Source organism: Lepidothrix coronata, unplaced genomic scaffold, assembly GCF_001604755.1.
Source record: "Lepidothrix coronata isolate B3197 unplaced genomic scaffold, Lepidothrix_coronata-1.0 Scaffold36, whole genome shotgun sequence".
In the NCBI taxonomy this organism is placed as follows: domain Eukaryota; kingdom Metazoa; phylum Chordata; class Aves; order Passeriformes; family Pipridae; genus Lepidothrix; species Lepidothrix coronata.
Genome location: NW_016690216.1, coordinates 704,987 through 728,603, shown reverse-complemented (window position 1 = coordinate 728,603; position 23,617 = coordinate 704,987). Strand labels below are relative to the sequence as shown.

The 23,617-nt window shown below is 42.8% G+C and overlaps 2 protein-coding genes across 3 annotated transcripts in view; both read right to left on the bottom strand.

The window, feature by feature from the left end:
• ADHFE1 (alcohol dehydrogenase, iron containing 1) overlaps positions 1–18,727 on the bottom strand; it is a 20,061-nt gene extending 1,334 nt beyond the window's left edge. Inside the window, exons 1-15 of one of the 2 annotated variants that reach the window (XM_017812510.1) lie at positions 18,645–18,727; positions 18,347–18,384; positions 16,033–16,076; positions 15,784–15,837; positions 14,430–14,584; positions 14,066–14,262; positions 13,592–13,669; positions 12,311–12,416; positions 10,942–11,094; positions 9,717–9,815; positions 8,704–8,782; positions 8,486–8,582; positions 5,192–5,349; positions 1,434–1,535; positions 1–835 (exon numbers count right to left, since the gene is read on the bottom strand). The exon at positions 1–835 is cut by the window's left edge and continues 1,334 nt beyond it. In XM_017812510.1, the coding sequence (XP_017667999.1) occupies positions 1,479–1,535; positions 5,192–5,349; positions 8,486–8,582; positions 8,704–8,782; positions 9,717–9,815; positions 10,942–11,094; positions 12,311–12,416; positions 13,592–13,669; positions 14,066–14,262; positions 14,430–14,584; positions 15,784–15,837; positions 16,033–16,076; positions 18,347–18,384; positions 18,645–18,700 (1,371 nt within the window). In that variant the 5' untranslated portion in view covers positions 18,701–18,727 and the 3' untranslated portion in view covers positions 1–835; positions 1,434–1,478. Of the gene's footprint in view, positions 1,536–5,191; positions 5,350–8,485; positions 8,583–8,703; positions 8,783–9,716; positions 9,816–10,941; positions 11,095–12,310; positions 12,417–13,591; positions 13,670–14,065; positions 14,263–14,429; positions 14,585–15,783; positions 15,838–16,032; positions 16,077–18,346; positions 18,385–18,644 lie in introns of both variants that reach the window. The other variant, XM_017812509.1, reaches the window with a different exon arrangement.
• Positions 18,728–21,378: 2,651 nt separating this feature from the next.
• RRS1 (ribosome biogenesis regulator homolog) lies at positions 21,379–22,622 on the bottom strand. The gene has a single exon (XM_017812403.1). The coding sequence runs from the start codon at positions 22,590–22,592 to the stop codon at positions 21,507–21,509; it is 1,086 nt and encodes a 361-aa protein (XP_017667892.1). The 5' UTR covers positions 22,593–22,622; the 3' UTR covers positions 21,379–21,506.
• Positions 22,623–23,617: the final 995 nt, after the last annotated feature.

Below are 23,617 nucleotides of genomic sequence, written 5' to 3'. Positions count from 1 at the left end.
GCTGAGGCATACTGGCAGTGCAGTCCTATGGCAACTAAACCTGTTCCGTTGCTAAAAACAACCAGGCTTCAACCATAGCATCCATCCACCTATTTTAACAGCACTAAAACAGATCCACTGTCAATATTGAGTACACATCTGTTATCAGATTCTAGGACAGCACTAGCATGATCAGACAAACATCTAAATGCAAAGGTGAAAATATAGAGCTTTCTACTTCAACAGGGTGACTGAAAAGTGCTCCCTTCCCAGCACAAAGAAATAAGCACACGAGAGGTTATGGGGTTCTTCTCACATTTGTCTTGTGCTGTGGTATCTGCATGAATCAGATGCTGAAAGAGTTCAACACAAAGCAGAAACTGATTTAAATGAACTGTACACACAACCACATGAACCTTTTTAAAAAAGAAAAATAGTATTAAAATTTTAGTTTCATTTCTCCCTTCCCCACTTCCCTTTCTCAGTTGACAGTCAACCAGCTGGTTAACTGCTCTGAAGGTGCAGGCTCATTCCCACATTTAACCAGTGCTCCCCACGGGGCATATGCTTCACCACCAATTTTTAATATTGAACCACAGCACACAGCCACTTCCTTAAGCTGGTGGCTGCACTGTGAGGGACAGCACCTGCAAGAGCTCAGCAGAAGCAATTGATTCACAGCAAAGTAAGACAGTTGAGAGCTTCCTTCCACAGAACACAGCAGGAAAAAGGAGCTCTTGCCTCCAGAGACAGAATGACCATGATGGATACTGTCTTGCTATGACATAGTTCCTGTTGAGCATGTGACCATGTTTTACTCTGATTTTATTCCTCTGATGAACACTTCACATAGATCCTAAAAGGAAAGATAAATATCTGACAATACATGTGAGAATTTTAACCCAAAACAAATTTTCGGGAAGACTTTTCCAAACAACTATGAAAGTGTATAGTTGTTTTCTTAACCAAACAATAAAAGAAGTACCCCAGTTCAATAGCCTTCTTAGCAAAACCAGATGGTAAAATGATGATAAGCAGAACAGAATACAGTAAGATGACATTTTCTGCAGGGAACTCTCCCTCCCTAATTAATAATGATCTTACTTATTTTGTAACTAGCATGACTTTTCAGAACAAAATCACGGATAATTTAAAGAGAAGCATAATTTGCAAAATGGGTTGGAATATGCCTTAAAACATTTTTCCACCTTTGACATCTCTAAAGCACGAGAAAGCCTTCACTGCTGCAAGAAATCTGCTCCAACTTTTATGCAAGTCAATACCACTGACTACTGAGCAAAAAAGAAACCACTGTCAAGTCTTCACTTCAAAGCACTGTTTAGTTAAAGATGAATTGCATGACCTTTTTGCAGTGTACAATGGAACAGAGGTCAAAAATACCCAAGTTCTTCCATGCTCTAAACAAATTCAGCGCTGTATCTGTAAGAAATTACCTCTCTGTTAGAATAGAGCACACTTTTCAGAACACAAAGTTTAAGCTAATAAAGTTTCATGGAAGCCTCGAAGAGAGCTGGTGATAGCTTAGTCACTCTCTCCTACAAGATTAAAGAAAAACTAAATTACACAAGGTTGCCAATAAAATTAATCAAACAGTAGCTGAATTATGTGTTTCTGTACTACATCCTTTACAGAGAACAACAAGGTTTTGCAAATAAGTAATCAAGTAATTAAGGTTGAGGCATTGTCAACTGTACAGGACTTTCAAGAACATATTACCTAAAATTGCTTGTAATTAAATACAGAGAAGCAAGATTAGAATGTCATTCACTTGCAGAGTCAAGTACTGCAAACACGGGCCTTGTCCGTCAAGATGTCAGTACGCTGGAGGATATTATCTTGGGAACACAGTCCCTTTTAAAATTCATTTGCCAGCATTGGAACCAGGAGTTCGAGTTTTAGGGACCAAGACTTTCAAAACACAACATCTCTCAAGGCCCAGGAACTGCTGTAAATGGGCAGAGCAAACAGCACTTGTAACTCAGACTGCAATAAAGGGACACGGTAAGATATGGTATGAAACTTCTTAATAAACAGCCTGACACCTTGTAATCAGAACACGAAGTAGTTGTGGTTGACCTTCATTTGGGTAGTGATTCAACCGAATTTGTAGGTGCTGAAGTACCACTGACAGAAATGAAACCCAGGTATTTGCTTCACTGCTCTGCTGGACAAAATAACCACAAAGGCAGGGGTGGAAATTCAGAAAAGCCCCGTGCTACTGAGGATGAGGAGCTGTATTAGTGTAGGTGTTCGGGTACTGCAGAAACACTCAGCTGAAAGGGCCTAATGCTAATGTACTCATACTGGTTATGATTAGCACTTCTGTTTCCAGCAACCAATGATTTTAACATTTACTGAAATACTGGAAAGAGTTAGAAATGTCTACAAAGACAGAAGCCAGACTTACTACTACGAATGCAGTATCTTTAGATGAATGTGCTATATTTTGGCAAGAGGAAATTTCTACAGCTACAACCTGTTTCAAGAACTCCCTTGTGGAAGATGCTGTCCCCAGCTTTAAATCTCTTTCCCCTTTTTCACATGTGAGACAGTGGATGTCATTTGCTAAGGTCCTTGCTTCATGCACCAAGTGGGATGCTGGGGAAGGGGCTCCTCCAGCCCCCTGCCTGGGTGGGAGGCTGAGCTGAACTGCCATCTGGGTGGAGCACACACCCCTGCCCAGGGTGATGCCGCAGTGCAATGCTGCAGCCGCTCCACTTCCCCCTCAGCCCGCAGGGATGCGATTTGTGGGCAGGCTGGATGTGGTTACACAGCAAGAGTACCACCACACTGCAAACTTAATGTGAAATATTGGTCTAGCATGGTGAGGAAGCCAGCTGTGAGGCATTCACAGTTCATAATCATGGTTAGCATGGCTTGTGATGTGTATGAAAAGTGCAGCTTTGTGTGCATTATTTTACCTACAGGAGAAGCTTTGCTGGTGCATAAGTAGCAATCAAATGGTACCTCTTTCCCCAACCCTGACCAGTGTTGCTAGACACACAGATCCAGCCGGAGAGAAGCTTAAGATTCTTCTATGCAGTTTTGAAACCAAATGGAAAATTCAAATAGTACTACGGCAAAAGTGTGTTGTTTTTTTTCAGACTCATAATATGCAAAATATAACAACTCAGTGCTCAAATACTCATAAATTCATCAGGCTTACAGTAGGACACTGTGGGCCAAAGTACAGTTTTGCAGCTCTGTGCACCGAAATGGCCAGAGTTATCTGTAAAGCCACACCGGGAGACAGGAGACAATCAGCCTGACAGAATGTAGCATTTCCCAGCTATATCGACAGAAGGCTGCAAACGGATGCTCTTCCTTTATGCCTCGACACAGAGGCACCAGCACTACTTCTGCACAAGTTTGCTGATATTTGCTGGTGCCCAGACAGCAAGGCCCTGGCTCCCTTAATCTGACTCAGTGCATTCTGGTTTAGTGCCAAAACTGAGTAGCTCAAGGCTCATCACTGGTTCAGCCCCACTGTAGCTGTCTCTGGGATGTCTGCAGGGGTGGTTGGGCCAGAGAACAGCTTTTCCACTCTCTCATTTTCTCTCATCCTCTCCTCTGAAACACCACCACAGGGCCAGCCACCTTAGACATCAAGAGAGCATCTTCTGCTAGAATCACTGCTCTCTGCAAATAGGATCAATTTCAACAGACTCACTTAGGAAGGAAAATAAATTCTGTTTTAACTTCAAGCACAGGTGTTTGCCCCAACAGAGTTCCCACCTAAATTCTTCAGTTTTGTTTTCCTGCAGCCTGCACTTCGCAACATGGAATAAACTTTGCATACTTTTTAGTGCTATAACAACTGCATCACACTGCTTTGCTGACATGAGTGGGTCAGTGCTGTATTCCAAAGCAAACCTACTGCAAGATGAAAACAAAAAAAAAAAATACCAAAGATTAAACTGTATGGACTAACTCTGTGGCTAATACATTTTCATCATGTAACATCTTATATACAAAAATACAGGTTGAGAAACTCTCAGGTCAACTCATTTTACACAGTACAATCATCAATGCCATGAGACCACAGTAAATGAATGAAAAGTCAGTTTGAGCTAAGCTCACAAACAAACAAAAAAAACCCTTCAACATCTTTTGGAGAAGAACCTTCTCCCTCCCCCAGCTATGCAAAACTAGTCTTCAACGAGATGTTTTGCTTATGATGACCTAAACATAATTATTTTAAAGAAACATATTTATCTAAACAAACCCCCCAAATGCCCCATAACAACTTACATGCATAACCTATTTGATGGGTGCTCAGAGACCTTAGTTTTATCCCTGGCTTTGCCACCACTCTGTGTGTGTGATCCTACATAGTTGCACCTTTGTGTCATTTTCTCAGGTATAAACAGGAATATTAATATTTACTGTTAATATAACTGCTCTAAGTTGCTCTGAGATTTATGATTGAGAAGAACTAGACATAATAAGAGGTCTGCTGTAAAAAACGAATAACCTTTTGGCCTAAAAAATTTTCACTTTCTCCATAATGTTTATTTCCCTTGCAACTTGGTGGAAATAAATGCTAACTGGACAGAAGAGTTCATAGCACATGAATCAAACTCTCTTTTTACAAGGAAGACACTGGATTTGGCTTTTAGAGTGGTGTGCTGCTGTTTGTAATGTCTTTGTGGGCCCTGAAACAATAAAGAATATCACAAGTTTAATCTACATCATCCCAGGGGACCTTATTTCAAATTCTGATGGGGGTCAATGGAGCAAAAAAGCCATCTGGGAAGAAAAATGCAACTTCTCAATATGGAAAGTTTAATGTAAAGTAAGCTTGGTCATTCTTACCAGATAGCACTTGGTATTAAGGCTTTATCCATAGCCCATCTGCATACATAATTAACAGAGATAGTTAGGAAAAAGCAGTATCTTCTACAAAGATCAAAGGTCTATGAAAAAATCCTCTTTTTCAAAAACGTTACATTTAAAAAAAACCCTGAACATTTACCCATTACAGCGTACAGCATTCACTCAATCCCACTGAAAAGAAAAACCTAAACTGTGGAATGAAACAAAGCACAGTCGACTATCTGTAATTTTCTCCATGTTAATTGTTTTCATGCAGGAATAGAAATAACATTTGCTCGAAAAGAAGCAATTCTGGTTTTTCCAGAATCTGTTCTATTTTATTTGACAAGAAAAACTGTTTTGCTTTCTGTCTTACCTGAGGCAGAGTGCCTTTGACTAATGCAGGGATGTCTGCTTTGGAATAACCAATTGCAGCTAAGCCATCATCAACATTCAGATCAAATAGGAATTTCCGGAGCGTGTCTGCCAAAATAAACCCCGCATCTTTGATTCTGGCAGTGCGGATGTCAGCTCCTAAAATAAGACATAATGCCTTGACTGTAGGGTGGAGAGAGCGGAGGAAGCCTGTTCTGGACTTAATTTAATCATAATATCAGCTGAATACATATCCATACACAGCAGTTGCTGCCTAAAAGCAACATGAAGTTAAAAGAGGAATCAGCCTTCATTTTACAGTTGGAATAGTTTGCGAAAGGTGAAATAAAACAAGACCAGAAGCAGGTAAATGCTGCCAAAAAGACTAACTGCCACATGAGGTTAACTTCCTTTTCCTCTGTGCTTACAGGGAGAAGCACTTTTCAGACTGACTAACTGCTGGGAGGAAAGAAGCTAACGTATGAACATCAATGGTATTTATTTTTATGGACAGTGTGCCAAATGCTAACTTCATTTTAATGCCTTGAGTTTGCTGACATCTAGAGGGCTCTTCTGTTCAATTACAGATTCACATACAGGACTAGAGCATGTAGGCTGAAAAAGGCAGGAGATGGCAGGGAAGTGTTCAGGGGGCTGAGTAAATCCTAAATTTAATTTGAGTATGTGCAGACTTGTGTAGGATGATGCAGAACTGAAGGGGAGGAACTGATATCTTTGAAACAACTATGGAACAGTAATGAAAACATCGATATAAAAAGAAAGATTATTAATATTTCTTACAGAATAGCTTGCTTCCCCTTTTTCGATGAATGGTCAGGACTTACTTAAAAGTAATAATAAAAGCATGTCCAGACAAAAGACACAGGTTCCTCCATATGATTTCTTTTTCAAACTAACCCAAGCTAAACTGCTTCTCTGTGTAACCTCAATGATGTTACACCAGAACTATGTTAGGTCCAAGTGCCATACTGAGAGATGAGTAAGAGCACTAAATAGCTACAGGGAAAACACTTCCTGTGGTACTCACGCAGTTCAGTGGAACATTCAAAGGGAGTTAAAGTGAACAGAAGACCTACAAGCTCATTTGAAGAGCTCAGACATTTGGGTAGTAGGACTGGCAGTGCTATAGCAGATAATGCCTGGGAGAAATTGATAAATAAGATATGACAGAGTCTTGTACCAAGTCTTGTGCTATTAGGATTATGGCATGAAGTCTGAGTTTATCCTGGGTTTTGCTATGGAGGAGTAACTGAGACATAAATAAATAATAAATAAATAAATACACTATCTTCAGATAGTACAGTAAAAGGCAAAAGGAGAAGGATAAAACATGACAGTAAATGTGACTGGCAGTTTTAAAATATTGCTATAGTTCTAGAACTTTCTTTTTGCTCAACCTAAAGGATACATCAGTCTTTGATTGCACTTAAGAAAATTTCTGACCACACGCACACCTATTTCAACTATTTAAGAATCCACCCAGGGAGGTATTAAGATTTTTCTGGATCTACCCAAATTCACAGCTGTACCTACACATAACATAACTATTTAGTAATCTGCTTCATGTCATAAAATACCTTCTTAGTCACTGCATTTGGCAACACGACAGATTTGAATCAGCTACTGTAGTCAGTTAGACTCTGGACTGGAATCAGAAGTAAACACCCCAGATGGGAAGTAATAAATTCAATTCCCTGTGATACATTTTCGGCAGAGTCCCTTTACAGCAAGGCACACAATGACATAGTTAAAATTTCTACTGACAAAATTAACAGAGCTTCTAGAGACAGAATTTATAGCAGCAGTTCAGAAAATGCAGAGGAACTGCTTTCCAGCCACTTGTTTTAAAATCAAGAGCCAGAGTTCAAATTCTCTGATATGCTGTGGTGACGAGTTATCCAGAAACATTTTCTTTGTCTAATTTTAGCTCTGTGATATTGCTGTAGGAACACAGACGTTTAATAGTTTAGCATATGATTCCAACTAGGTTTGTGTTCTGGTTTGACCACAGGCAGGACTGCATATTTTAGAGGAAGCCTGAAGAGCCTCACAGACAGCGCTTATGAAACAAATGGAATTTTCCCCGAATGTAGTTTTTCTGACCATGTTATTTTACGACCTCTTGAAAATACTGTGATATTTTCACTGTCTATATAAAAGTCCCATTCTTTCTTGGGGATGTTTTCAGATTACTTATACAAGCAAGTCATAGATATGGCTGGATTGCTGTGACTTGCATACAGAAGGCTGACCATACAAGGGACTGAACACAAATTTTCCAAATACAAGGACAGCTGGCCTAACCACTTTCTCTCTACTCTCTGCACTGCTGCCTGTTTGACTGTGACTGCTCCTTAGCCAGCATGGGTATTAGCAGCAGTTTAGTTACAACACAGAGCCTAGTGCAGACAAACACCTGATCTTAGACATAAATAAATTAGCTCACTGCAGAGCCAGGCTGTCACAGCTAGACTGCTAACAGCTCTGAGATTACATCACAGGAAGCTGGTTTATTACACACAGTCATGCTGGGGGTGCAATTAAGAGGTATCCTTTCTCTAGGACACCTTTTTGTGATGGGTTGCACTGATAACAAAGCACTGTATAAAAAGGTAACCTTTAAATGAGCTGTCAGCCTGCAGCATTTACTTTTATTCTGCTAAGAGCAAAGGTCATTTGGCTTGTTAATCCACTTCGTAGCCATCACATGTGTCCACAGGAGAGCTACTCCATGCTTTCCTTTGACATCAGCCACTGAGAAATTCGAACACCTACAAACAAGCTTAGGCGTACATTAGAAAGACCCAAACCCACGGTTGTGTGCCACGAAAAAAGAGCAGGAGTGATTTGAAACACCATCCTGTTCTAATTCGTTGTCACAGCAGGGAATTTGTTAGTCAAAATTCTTTCTTTTAGCAAATGCACCTGAGCACTTGTTCATTTTATGGTAACTACTCTCCATAAAGCACCAAGAGATATGCCAATTGCAGCCACTTTCCTTTGATTTCAGCTGTCCAGTTTTCTAGCCAAGAAGATGATTTCTCCAGCTTGCTCCTCTAACCACATCATTCAATATCAAAATTTAGTGTTATTTGAGCTAACTTTGCATTACACATAACTCCAGAATCCTGATTTTTAAATTTAATGCCCTCACAACAACAAACAACAATTGCTTACACACATTTTTTTTTCCTCTCAAAAAAATTTTTGGAAATTGGAATTTTTGGAAAGAATTCCATTTGTACATGTAAGCTGTATTCATAGAGATTCCTACCTAGAATCTCTGCAGCCTCCAAGTGCCGCTCAGGATGTATCTGTGCTGTGAAAGCGAACACTGCTGGGGATGTCAGCACTACAGAAAGGCCATGTGGCTGGGGAAAAAAAAAAAAAAGGACATGTACTTTTAACTTCAATATGCTTTAATGCTCATTAATGACACACAACAGACAACTGAAACGTACAATACAAAACCAAAGATAAACCAAGTTTTACCACTAAAGAGTGATCCACATTATAATCCTTTGGTTTATAAGTTTTCACCAAACCAGAAATAGGGTAAGACATTCCATGGCTGGAACAGAGAGCAGAGAGCAAGTGGTTAGGGCAGCACTCCTGGTATTTGGAAAATTTGCTTTCAGTCCCTTGTGTGGTCAGTTTTCGGTATGCAAGTCTCTTCAGTACAGATATTCAAAAGGTACTGACATACAGCTATGGTGTGGATATCAGGTACAGACAAACCTCATCCCTCTGCACCTCAGGGACATAGCTGTAAAAAACAGTACCTCCTTACTTCGTGAGTGTGAAGTTATATTACTCCATTGACTGGACTGAAAGATGTTCAGTTCCCGAAATAATACAGATATGCCAAAAATACCATAAACTGCATCCCTACATGATCACACTGCCTAAGAAAAATAAACGTTAATTTTAAGGTATAATTAAAAGAGTAGACTTGCTCAAATAAAAGGAATGAAAGGAACATCTTTGAAAAGAATGACCGCTAAAAACTTCACACAATTCAATCTCTGAGATTTTCATCCAACTGAAACTATATTGCCTTACAATAAGAATTACAGCTCATTTCAGCCTGCTGATTGCCTACCCTACAGACAAACTTACAGACAATTGCATCAGTTCAGAAAAAGCACAAGATTACATCATTCTGTCTCACTGCAGAAAAGCTGGCATGAAATCTAACATTTTAGATGTCATTGACTTTTTTTTTTACTGTGGTCTTTACTATCAAGGAAGGTAAAGAAGGCCATGTTTTGTAATTTTTACACGATTGGATTTGGGTATCACAAGCTAGAATACACAATCCTCATACACATAAATGCCAAAAGCCCATCAATTTCTCACAACACATAGCTCCCTCAGCATCCACAGGCCAGGCTACAATCCCTTAATATACCTTCAGCAACAAAGGCAGTGACATCTTTGACAATCTGAAACAAACACTAGCTAGAAGCTGACCTCATATGGGGTTACTGTTCGTCTGTACTCACCAGAGATGGACACCAGCATTGCCAAAGCCAATACCAGCAAAAGCACTTGCCAGATGCATGTTGGCTCTTGCTTCAAGGTCTTCAGGGTTTCTGATGGCTCTGTGTACCAGTAAATTCACAAATAGATTGGTGATTCGGGAGGGAGAAAGGGGAGAGGGCTTCTTTATGGACAGATAGACAAAACCCTCTAAGATAAGCTGAGATAAAATGCTGGAAACAGGATCAAGTCACTGCAGTAAGAGAACAATCCTGCTTCTGGATCACTAAGTAGATCACACTGATTCAGTGAAGGGCAAGCCTCTTTTCACTTTTCCAAAAACTGAGTAAATAGAGTGAATTTAACCAGATTAACCTCAGTGGTGATTTAAACAACTCTACTTTGGAGCTTTGGCCATTCTATGTACAGCTCAAGGATCACTCCACTCATTAGGTGGTGGCCTAGACCCCATCACCTGTTGTGGGAAAAAGATAGGGTTCCTTGCCTTTCTATGCCTCAGGCTCCTTGTGTACTTTGACAACAAGGAGAAAAAGTCTCGTGAATAGATTCTACATGAACAAGAAAAGCTATTTTGACTAGCTAGGTACTGTAAAAAGTCTTTTACAACAAAACTCCACAATGATCTTTAATAGAAGGGCACATGGTATACAAAAGCTGTATACCGGCTAAAACTTTATTGGTAGGAATCAAAATCAGCATCCAATTAAGCCAATCCTTATTCTAAATTGAAGGTCTTCTAAGTATGAGCAGGTTTTCAATAAATGCATAATTTTGCACATTCGTAAGTGTATGTGGCTACCTTCTCGATGGATGTGTAAGTACCTTAATTTACTCTGATGGTCACAGAAGTTACATCAGCAGTATTTTGTTCAGTTTGTTACATATTCCCGTTATACTGTTATAAAAAGTTGATTCTTGGAAAAATATGTAAATGATGCTCCCATATTAACTGAGGAGCTTGAAATACCTTTAACAGGACTTCTAAAATAGATTCACATAGGCATTAAAAAGCTACCTCCTCAAGAAACCTATTAACCCCAATTTTACTTTCAATTTTATTTGAAAATTTTTTTTCCTTTATTTAAGAAAAACCCAGGGTAGAAAATGAAAGTTTAATGTTGCAGCTTGCCTTAATTTAGCCTAAAATTCAAGCTCTTCTAAGCATCCCTTTCACAGGGCACTGAAGACAGAACACACTGTGAGGCAGATGGCTGTTAAATGTATTACCTTTTCAAATATTTAGCCACAATACGCAGAGCATGAAGAGCCCAGACATCACTGACAGGGTTGCTGCCTTGGTAAGCTGGTCGGTTGATGGGGTTTGAAGGGCAGGGACTGCGCATGTTGTAAGGAAGAGCGGTGTATGATTCTAGAGCATGGCTAACAGAAAGATTAAAAAATTAATTATTTAAGGGGGAGAACTCCATGTTACTGCCCTGCTGTCCTTTGAATGCAGGTTCTTATTTATTTCTGGTGTTTAACAGTTGCCAAAACCAAAAATACAATCTCGTAGACAACTGGGAGAATGCCGGGCAGGCGCCTCCAGAGTGCTTCACTCTCCAACAAACACACAGATGGCAAAATCCAAACACAGTTATTATCTATCAGCTCACACCATGCTTAAAGCATTGGCACCTTGGTGTGTAATGCTTTTCACTGAAGAACACTGTACATGTGCAATGGGTGCATTTCCTTTCTGTGGGACAGGAGCTATAAGAAGCTTTAGCACAGGAAGCATCACTAAGGTACCTTTCTTTTAGAAGTATCAACCTTTAAAAAATTAGGGGTATGATATTTAAGCTGAGTGGAACTGCCAACAGTTTAATCTCTGAGATTCTCATGAATCTGACCACATAATGAAGGGGCACTGGGTACATGGCTACATTCAGATGTTTAAAACTACAGATGTTTAAAACCATTTTCATTGGTGAACAAATGCCTTGATTCCATTACAGATATTGCAGTCCAGGGTACTTCACCAAGCTTGAGAAATCACTGTTTCATTACAGCTCTATTGCTTTAATATATACAGAACCCAGAAGCAAAGTAAGCTCTGGCTCTCCAAATAGAAATGTCAGTGCATTTTGTGAAATTAAAAGCTGTAGGTTTAAGATGAAAAAAATTTTGTGCCAAGTGAAAAGCAAATTAAAGAGAGGTTCCAAAGATGGCCATAACTGGGTGAAGATCTGCCAGCATCTCACAAGCCTTTACAAACTTTTACTGACACATCATGGCTTTTGTTAGAAAATCCTCGTTCTCTGTTCCCTGCCATGTCTGTGAGACATGATAATTGCTGTCACAATTCTGATTAATAATCTCTATGATCTCTTAAAAAAGGACACCTGGACCCTCTTCTCTGACAACCACCATCCTGGAAGCAAATTTCTGCAAATGAGTGATTTGGTTCCACACATTCTGAGGGAGGCAGTGAAACTAACTAAGAGGAAAGTATGACAGAGCTCACCTTAACAAGAAGAGCAAAAGGAGAAAAAAGATCATATTTTTCTGCTCCCAAAATATATTTTTTTCTACAATCATCATAGTAAAAATACAAAAATGTAATAAGTTCAGGTAACAGCCTACACAGAAAACTCACCAAAGCACATCAAAGCCACTGTTGGCCACTATTCGTTCAGGCATAGACAGTGTGTGCAAAGGATCAATGATGCCTAATGTTGGCTTAATGGCTCTTGAAGCAATGCCTGCAATATGTAAAGTGAGGAAAATGGGTTAAAGATTTTTTGCAACAAAATAGGACAAGCTTAATGTTCAAAACATCAAAATAGGGAGGGGAACTTATTTGAAACTATGAACATAAAAGTGAAGAAAGAGAAGGGAGAGCAAGGAGTATCTATAAATGTAGATCATAGGTATCTTACTGATGATGAAGTCCCTGTAACAGGCTTATATGATTTGAGACTTTTGCCTGAAGTGGCAATAGCATTCTCTCTCTGTTTGCAACACTCCCTGAGCAGCCTATACTTGCAAAATGTCTGTGCTGCATGGCATCTGCAGTATTCTTAAATTTGTATCTCCTGTGAACAGTCAGAGGGCAAAACTGGTTTGGGCCTACAATCGATTGCTATTGCCAATTGCTGTCTTCAGCATCTGTAATAACCATGCCCTCATGTTTTGGTTATGGAGGCACAGATGTAGCTTTGAGGGAGAGACAGACAGACAGAGGCTGATTGACTATGTATAGACTAGAAAACTCTTGAGCTATTATCAGAACACCTTAGCACACCCATTTGGGTCCCAAGCACTGCAGACTGCATGGCATATAAAATCCACATGTTTAGAAGTAAAACCTCAAAACAGCTATGAAGCTCGAGATGACATTTTAGCCTTAATCGTTATTTGCCAGGGATGAAAAGGCCAAGGGAACACTGTCCCTCACTTGCACAGCATCCCAGGCCTGAGGTTTCAAAAGTCAGGAAAAGGAACATTTGGTTGCAATTACACAACAAAGAAACAGAAGTCTTAAAAGCAGAAAGAAAAATACGGAGGAAATAAGGAACAGTTGTTTGACCCTGAATATAAGTAGAAATTTCCTTTGCAATTAACATTTTCTGCCATTTAAGGACTTGAAAGATTTTAGTTTCCTGTTTTGCCTTCAAACTATAATCCAATGTATTACATAGGCATTTCATTATGTTAATACGCTATGAATTTAATTCAAGGAGGAAACCATTAAGCTCTTCAAATTCGCCTGTGGCAGTTGACTCAAACAAAATGACACCTGAAATGAAACGGTATCCCTTTCTTTCACAGCAGGGAAATAACAAAGACATTGGAAAAGCAGTTGTCTTGCATAGCATACAAAAAAACCCACAAAACAAACAAACAAAAACCCCCAAACAAAACAGCAAAACCTCACCGGTTTTAACTTTTAGTTCTTTGAAGTCAAAAATGGCAACACCAGTGGTTTCACTTCCAGTGCCAGATGTTGTAGGAACTTAAAAGGAAGAAGGGGGATAACAAATAATATATAATATTGCAAAATAAGTAAATAAAACCACAATAGTAACACCACCAAAACACAGGAACCAGGAAATCTTGGAGGAATCCCTGATCCAAAGCCAACAGGTCAAAGAGAAACTGTTACTTTGATCTCTTTTCTCAGTAAAAGCAGTCTAACTGAGCTAAACAAGACAAACTAATTACAAAAGCTCTGATTTTTACACTGAAGTAAATAGTAAAATTGCTGCTGAATACAACTAGAGGAGAAGCAAGCCCAGAGGAAGCTGAAACAGTCATGGTAAACTGATTTTAACAGAAATATCACAGAGAGTGTAGAATAACTCCCCTTCCCCCAAGCCCTCACTCTCCACATACATCCCTCCTGCTTTACCTGCAATCAGTGGCTTGAGGGGAACAGTGACAGGCTTCCCTTTCCCAATAGGAGCATTGACATAATCCAAGAATTCTGATGTAGGGCTGGCTGCGTACAGGTTGGCAGCTTTACAGGTGTCTATCACAGACCCACCTCCAACAGCAACATAGGCATCAAACTCTCCCTTTTTGGCAAATCCAATGGCGTCCAGGAAACTTGGAAAACAAGAAAGGATTTCCAATTAGTCAGGATTAAACCAGTACACAGGGAAGCTAATTATTAAGACCAGTATGCAGGTCATAAGGTGTTTAAACAGCTACAGGGAATGCTGGAAAGGCCTAGGCACTGCTTGGAGAAGTGCACTATCAGAAGTGAGTAGTACCTTTGGTCTGTTGGCTCCACCCGGACATTATCATATATCTGAAAGTTTATACCATATTTTGCCAAGGAATTCAATACTGCATTTACAGGAGGGAGTTTGGAGAGGTTTTTATCTGTCATCAAACAAACTCTTCTAGCACCAAGATTCTGCAGGTCCTACAATAACAATGACATTAAAAACCAAATGACTAGTAAAAATCATACACTGAGCAATTTAAAAACTGATCCAAATCAACAGATCAATTAATAATAAAAAAAACCCCAACCTAAAAATAGTTGGTTACTGTAAAATTTTTAAAACCATATCAGCCGAAGAAAAAAAGCATTAACCACACACATATAGGATGCAGAAAGCAGCATAAAATTTAAAGCTGCCAAACCAATATAGTTGAAGTTTTACGACAGAAGAAAACTAAAGCTGTTGAACCACATGGTTAAGACTAGAGTAAAATGTAAATTTGTTTTAAAAAATATTTTTTTCCTACACAATTCCTGTGACAATAAAAAGGTTTTTTCACAGGTCGTCTCCCCTAGATACCTACCAAAGCACAGGATCAAAATCTTGCAAATTTAATACTGAATATTAATTTATTGATTAAAAATCAAAATAAGGGGGCAAAAGAGAGAAAAATACATCCTAACCTTTGCTAAATTGTCACAAGAGCTACATGATACATGCAATTCTAAATAATTCCAATACTGTTTAAAGACAGAGGTTCTGTCTAATTTCATTTACTGACTGTTATCTTGCTTTACAAATTTGCAAATAAAAGAGAATTGTTAATGCCAGAAATGCCAAGAAAGGAGATAAAAATGATAAATGAAAAAAGCCAATGATAACGGCAAACTGGAACAACGTATTCAGGTGAATCATCTCACATTGCTGAAACAAAAATTCTTCATTTTCACAGTGCAAACTCAGAGCTGAATGAGTATCTAGGTAATTTAATGGAAAGTCTCTAATTCATTTTAGGGAGCAGTAGAAGAGACAAAAGTGATCTTGAGAAAATCTTGGTGAGTCACCAGGATTCAAAACTTTCTGAATTAAATTCCCTGTCAGTGAAAAGTATTGTTGCATAATCCTAGCAAATCATCAATTATCTAATTATCCCCCAAGCTGCATTTCATGTTCTCAGTTATACCACAGCAACATTGATGCAATATGCTTCTGTTCTGTACCCAATAGTATTTTCCAGCCTTTTTACACTGGTATATATGACAACACATACTGCAAATCGGTGGAGATTCAGACATCCCATAAATAAATTTTCCTTCATAAAACGGATTGATAGCACCATCAGCCCTTTAGAAAGTAACTTTTCACCAGAGATGGACTTAACACCATAGCAGCTTACCATGCCAATCTCTTTTGTAACTCCTTCTCCATATCGGATGTTTGAAATGGCCATCTACAAAAAAAAAAAGAACAAACCAAAACCAAACAACCATTTTTTCCTGGAAAAATGGATAAATGGCATCTACTACCACACAGACAAAGTGAAATATAAATATTTAATAATGCTACTATTTGTTGAATGCCTTGTTTAGCAATTAGTGTCTTGTATGCTACTTTTAAATCAAATACATTTGATTATTAAACCTACCTCAAATGCATAGTCTGTATTTCCCAGGGTAGGCCGCTCAGGGACTGGAATGGAAATGAAACACTAAAATTAGGGAACAAAAAGTTATTGCAATCTGTTTCTCAACACTAGAGTTGACAGACTTCCTTGCTTTTAGAATCACTAATATATTTGCACAGGTCGTCTCAGCTTGTCTGGATAACAGTTACCCATTTCATCCCTTAATGGTTGTGAGATTATCTAAGTACTTGATTTGATTAATATAGTTCAGCAAAACAAGTATTTTTTTCCCCTTCTTTCAAGAATTATTTCCTGTAAAAACCGAACAAGTTAGCAGGAAGTTTGTATGAGAATGTTTGCAGTCTGCAAAGACCAGAAAAGCACATGATAAGTGGAATTGAGTGCTGGTACAAGCTGGTACAAGCTGATAGGTGCTAGAAATGTGTAGGGGCTACATGATAACCTTCAGAACAACTTTTAAGACAAATCCATGAAACATTCTCCATGTACACCTGAATATAGAGAAAATCTTTTGTATGTGTGGGAGCAATACTAACAGGTGTTTACACTTCTCTTTACTTCTGCCTAGTCCTGAACTAGCAGGTGAAACTGAATTGCTTGCTAGAAAACTAAGAAACTGAATGCATTTCTAATAATAAATAAGAATCGGTGTGTTTCTATCAACCTTACTTAGAAGAAAAGATATTTAGAAGGACAGTCCTTCAGTCACAGCCTCTCTCTGTCATGTCATTCTTGCATGAATCATCACAAAACTCAATTTCTGGCATATCCTGATTTTGCCACAGAGTGAAACAAACTACATCAACTGACATTGCCCATTCTTCTCCAAGAAAAGATGAGAAGAATGGGCATTCTTCTCATGAGAAGATGAGGCATTCTGCTCTTCCTGCTGAAGTCATGCCTTACATGTGCTATATTAATTGAAAATATATAATATGGATTCAGATCCAATGAGTGAAGCCATGATAATGAGTCACAGACACTCTGAGGTGCACTGAAGCACTAACCCACAACAGTAACACACAGATGTATTAAAATCCTTTATGCATTTTCTATTGGAAGCCCAGGCCAGCTGCTATCAGCTCTTTCATTGCCACCTCTTGCCAGGCTGGACATGTTTGACCTCTCCTGGAGCTTGAGTCTGCTGTACTTTCAGTCATTAATTTGACAGGCTAAGAACATGTCCAAACCATTTACCCTCTCGCTTTCTGATAGTATAATAGATGTCCTTTTGTTATATTCTTGAGCCAAACTTAACTTTCAGGAAATTTTACCGAGTTCGAAAATTGCACTATTTCCTTCAACACTGCCAAGAAACATAAAGAACTTTTATTTTTCCTCTACAGTCACTGCTAAAACAATTCTGACTATTTACAGACTTACTGAACTGATATCATCTTGCTACACTATAGACTCGATGCTTAAAACTTATGGAGAGTGTGCTTAACTAAGACTTCTGCTTAGGAAGAGCTTAATTTGAATTGACTGAGTAGATCATCAAGCAGACAAGCAGAAGAATGAGATTCTGTTTCTCAGTTGTGCTATTGTCTTGCTATATGATGACCTTGGACAAAACAAGTATCTGAAGATAGATATGGCTTTTCCATATGTGAAATGGCAATGGCAATTTTTAAAAAAGTGTCTTCAGCAAAGCATGTGAAACCAAGCTGCTCAGAATTACCCATTACAGAAATTATGGCCCAAAAATACTAATTTTTAGTGGATCTAGAGACCAATCAGCTATCTGGACACTGACACAAATAGTTATTCTCACAGCCTCCCTATGGTCCATGCACACAGAAACTCCTCCAGGGTGGCTTGGTTACTCAGCACAGGCTTCCTCCTCTGACTCCACAACCATGGCCTGAGCTGCGTTCTTGGCACTGACTGTATATAAAGCCTATGGAGATTTTATTCTCCACCTTTGTGAATAGCTACTTTTTATCCATAATGCTTCATGTTTCCTTTCTAATGTAACAGGTATGCATACAAAAGCAGATCTAAAGTGGAGATGGCTCAGGTGGTGACAGCAGTAGTAGCAGCCAGAGCAAATGTCTGATCAACTTGCCTCACGGTATGGGGAAGGAGGGGACAGGAGGCAGTGATTGCGGTTTATGTGGGAACAGTGAATCTCTCCAACATTAACCAGTATCCCTGTACAGCTGCAAAATACAGACTGCTTACCTTAACCTTTAAGCTGCTCTCTTTCTCACCTGTTACCTACACCTCTGCCTTGGTTACGCTGATACATACGGTTCTGCAGGGCCACGGTCTCCTACAGGATTTTACTCTGGAGACACAAATTAAGTCTTACCTTGGGAATAAGTGTGGCCATGGCTCGGGCACCGACATCTAGTTAAAATGTTTAAAAAAAAAAAAGAAAAGAATGGTTAAAAGGGGAAACTAAAGCAGACAAACGAATCTGTCCTTGCCTAAAAGCCTCCTGCAAGCACCCATTCCAAGGGCCTCCAGCGGTGTGCGGCGGGAGGGGGGACGGAGCGGCCGCTGCCTTTCACTCTCCACACGCGGCTCCCGCCCGGCCCCGGCCCCCGGCAGTGCCGGCCCCGGGGGGAAAACCCTTGGCCCTCGGCGCCCCGTCCCGCCGCACTCACGCTGCCCGCTCCAGCTGCCGCAGCAGGCGAGCGACCCGCGCCCGCCCCGCCGCCATCGCGCATTTGCGGCCGGACGGGGATCGGGATTGGGACGGGGACGGGCCAGCGGCAGCGCCTCCTCCCGGGTCAGGCGCCGCTTCCCGGCCCCGCACCAGTCGCACGGGTGAAATAAGAACGGTCCGCATTCAGTCCCTCCCCAGTCAATGCCCCTGCGGTCAATGCAGGCACCGAACTGCAAAACCCAACCCGCGCCTGCTTCAAGGCAAGCAAAGCCTGATTGCTAAAATACGCAACACAGAGTGCCCATGAAGAGCTCCTGAAGTACAGTTAGGGCTGAGCGCGGGTCATAGTAGTTGTCACGGAAAAATACTGAAAGTAGTTCGATTGCAGAGTGAAAATAATAAAAAAGCCACGGTCCTGAGCATAGGGCAATTTAAAATTAGCTTAAATACTTATCAAACTTTTTTAGTGGTGCCCAGTGACAGGATGAGGAGCAATGGCCATAAACTAAAACACAAGAAGTTCCACCACAACACAAGGAAGAATTTCTTTCCATTGAAGGTGGCAGAGCACTGGAATAGGCTGCCCAGGGAGGTGGTGGAGTCTCCCTCTCTGGAGACGTTCAAAACCCACCTGCAGGTGTTCCTGTGTAACTTGCTGTAGGTGACCCTGCCTTGGCAGCGGGGTTGGACTAGATGATCTCCAGAGGTCCCTTCCAACCCTAAGAATTCCATGATTCTGTGAAATTACATGGTAAACTACAGTGCAGGATGGATCAAAATTGTGTAACCACATTCTTAAGATTCTCTAAGCTGTGCTGCCTAGCTGACAGAAAAGTATATCAGTATTAAGCAAAGGTAATATTGGATTCTGACAAAGAAAGCGTCATTTTTCTGTTGTAGCAGGTATTTTGCCTTTGCATACTGCTGCATTTTATTTATTAGAGAGTTGCAAAAAAGTTAATGCATCAAAAAAGGAATTTATTTGCAGTACACTTTAAGGCAGGTAGCTGGTGTTCTCTGGGTCTCCAGGAAAGAAAAAGTACTTCAGATATTGAAGATAGTGAAAATTTCCATTTTGTGGACATGCAAGTATCTGGTGTTTCTGCCCATGGCAGAGGGGTTGGAACTAGCTTTAAGGTCCCTTCTAACTCAAATGATTCTGTGATTCTATGAACGCATCAGTTGAGCTTAAAAAGGATGATTTTGCAAGGTGTTGAGTTCAGAAGAGTATATTAATGGCCTGACCACGCAACCTACATGAAGCTGTGAAACCATCCATCTGTGAGAACCAGAAACTGTCAGCCCCTTAGAGGCACCTGCACCTCTGCTCAGGTTACTTCATCACTGCTGGAAATGCACAAACCGCCAAGGATTTTGGTGGAGAAAGTTTACCAATAACCTCATCATCAGCATAGAATACTTACGAGATGTGTGTATGCATTGTGAAAGACCCCATCTCTCTGGCTGAGCAGGTAAAAGACATGCCCTATGGCAATGCCTGGAAGTTCAAAGGTCTGGAACGGATCTCCAAACAACCTTTTCCACCTGTTCAAGAGTTTTTTACCCCTGCTTTGTCTTGATACTCACACTGAAGGCTTGATAACAGAGGGTTGTGTCCACAAGACCATTCCTGACAACAGCAAGACTGAAGCAGCCTGCAGCAGTGCAGACTGCTCAGCACAGAGACAAGAAACATTTAAGAGGCAAACAACACATGGTTGAGTGCTACTCAGTCCATCAATGCCATCCAAGCCCCAAGGCGTACACACCCCTTCTGCCCTCGGCAGCTGCCTTACACAGAGGTTTTGCTTTAGGATGGTTTTTGCTGAAGCTGCCATCCGAACTGAACTGCTACAGAATAGGACAAGAGAATTGCTATAGTTACCCAGCTTTTTCAAAAACTCATTTGCAGTGAGGCATTATAATATCACTAACAATTCACAAACTTGAAAGTTTGAAAACCTAACTTAAGAGAGATTGCTGAAACTTGTTTTACTAACTTTCTTACCAGGAAACAGCATCTTTCCTGTAGTTAAGCCACACACTGGTGGCTTATTTTTTTTTTCTACATGTTACCTACAAAGTTCAAAAGAATAATGTGCACAAGTCTGAGATAATTTCCACTATCAGCCCTCAAACTGCTTAGTGAAGAAAAACATTGTAAAACTATTTCTATGAAATGATGGATTAGTACTACTGTGGGGAGAAATTGGGGTTTCAACTTGCTTTTCAATGCAAACATTTTTCTGTTGAATTCAGGGGCTGGTTTTGACTTCCTTTTCTCATCAACAGATTGCTTTAGAGAATCTGTATGATTCCTTAGGCTCTGCAATAAATCTTAGAGTAAGTTTTCACCTCTTTGGTAACAGAGCCTGCGTACCAGGGCTGAGCAGGAGAAGTTGACTTAACAGAGCAAGAGCTCCACCGTCAGGCCACTTGCCCAGAGCAGAAAACAGCAGCCACATCCTCTTAACTTTATCCGTGGCTATTACTCCATCAAAACACAGGTCACAGCTGCGGTCCATCCCCAGTCCCAGCTACCCGAACATGGGACAGCTTTGCCCAGCCTCGGTCCTGCCTGGAGATGCTGAAGCAACACATGACACATGTCAGTGTGAAACCCCCAGCCTAGGGGAAACCAGGGCTCCCAACCCCCTTGATACACCACCAATTTCCCTTGGAGGGAGAACACAGCCTTCCCTGACCGCCAGCTAAGATCCAAAAGCAGGACATTTTAGAAAGGCCAGAGCATATTTATTGACAAGTATGTGTGTGAACGGAGCACGGGGTGGGAGGCTGCAAGCGACAGTCTCTTCCCACACCTTAGAGGGCATCCCCAGCCCGTGCTGCACACTGTCCCTCATGCCTTCTTCCTCCGGCCGCCTCCGGAGCCACCGCCCGCGGGCTTCTGCTGCTGCCGCCGGGCTCCGCTCTTCTTGCCGCTGCGGCCCGGCCGCTGCTGCCGGCGGCCGCGCTTGCCCCGCTGCGACTGCTTCTTGCCCTTGTGGGCGGCGGCCGCCTCGGCCTCCTCTTGGCGCATCTGCTTGTTGACAGCGCGGGTGATGTCCAGGACCGGCTTCTTGCTGCCCATGTCCCGCAGCAGCTCCAGCTGCCGGCTGCGCTCGGCCGCCAGGTTGCCCAGGAGCGGCTCGAAGCGGCGCTTTCTGCCGCCGCTGCGGGAGGGCGGCTCCGCTGGCTCCTTCGGCAGCCGCGGCTGGAAGCGGCCGAGTGAGGCGGTGGAGACGCGGGCGACGCGGGCGACCCGGCGCAGCTCCTCGCGGTCCTGGTGGCCGGTGGGGTGCAGGGGCGCGGCGGGCACGGCGCTCCCGGCGCGGTGGGCCCGGGCCAGGTTGCGCAGCCGGTTCAGCTCGTTGCGCGCCACCCGCTCCCGCTTCTCCCGCCGCAGCCGCGCGAACTGGTCCTCCTCGGGGTCGGCGCCCGCCGGCACCTCCGCCAGCCAGGCGCGGGCCGGGTCTCCGCCCGCTCGCCGGTAGCCCCAGCGCCGCCGCCACTCCTTGGCCTGCTCGTCCCACACCAGCGAGGTTTTCTTGCGGCGGCGGATGCCCTTCAGCCGCGCGAACTGCTCCCAGCGCGTCGGCGGCCGCGGCCGCGGCGGCGGCTTCTCCCGCGGCAGGCGGAAGGTGGGCTCGGGCAGCCGCGCCACCAGCGGCCCCCCGGCACCGCCGGCGCGCTCGGTCGGCAGCTCCCAGAGCCGGGACACCAGCAGCTGCGTGTTGTCGCGGGCCAGCGCCCGCAGCAGCGCCTCCCGCCGCGGGCCGGCCCCGCGCAGCGCCGCCGCCGCTGGAGGGGGGTTGCGGTCCAGCGCCAGCAAGTTACCCAAGTCGAACTCCAGCTCCAGCTCCTTCTCTACCGTGATGCTCCGCCGCTTCTCCGCCTCCTGCTCCTCGGCGGCCGCCAGCACCGCCTCGACCCGCACGGCCGCCATGCCGGCGGCGGCACCACGTGCGAGCGGCCCCGCCGGTGCCCCGGGAGTGCGGGGAAGCTCCTCCGGGTCAGAGCGCCGGAACCGGCGTGCCGGAACAGCCCTGCCCGTGGGGGAGGGATCGGCGCAATGCCCGCCTGGAGATGTAGTCCTGAGGCGCGGGAGGCGCTGGGGTTGGCGGCCCCGCCTGAGGTAGCCGCCAGTCCCCACAGACCGTCCTGGGGTCTGTGCCCGCCTCTGCCGTGTCACCGCACCTTGGCGTCCCTGGCTTACGGGCAGGCGCTTCCTATCCCAGAATCGACTGGAAAGACCCCTGAGATCATCGAGTCCAACCTATGGTCGAACAACACCACCATGCCACTAGACTATGGCACAAGTGCCACGTCCAGTCTTTCCTTAAACACCTCCAGAAATGGTGACTCCACCACCTCCCTGAACAGTTCATTCCAATGATTAATTGCCCTTTCTGTGAAGAAATTCCTCCTAATGTTCAACCAGAACCTCCCCTGGCACAGTTTAAGCCTCTATATTCTTGTCCTGTCACTTGTGTGGTACAAGAGGCTAACCCCCACCTGGCTACAACCTCCTTTCATGTAGTTGTAGGGAGCGATAAGGTCACCCCTGAGCCTCCTCCAGGCTGACAACCCCAGCTCCCTTCGCTGCTCCTTGGAGAACTTACCTTCTAGACCCTTCACTGATGGTATCACCAACGCTACTCATGAGTCCCCAGTTACACCCAGGCTGGGGCTGTGTGGGGGCTGTGGTGGCCCCAAACCCATCTCTCACTGCCACCGCGAGTGGTGCTGAGGTGGAAAATGTGTGGGAAGAGACTGCAGGTGAGGGGAGACAATGCCAAAAGCGTAGAGCTGGGACCATCAGAGAGCCAACAGGGCCCTGCAGCTTCCTCTACCTCTGCCTGCACTAGGGGTGTGCCATGACATCCAAACACTGAACAGGACAGGGACTGCGACACAGGAACGTACTTTACCTGTGGTTTTTGGTTGTGGTTTTTTTTTTCTTTCTTTCTT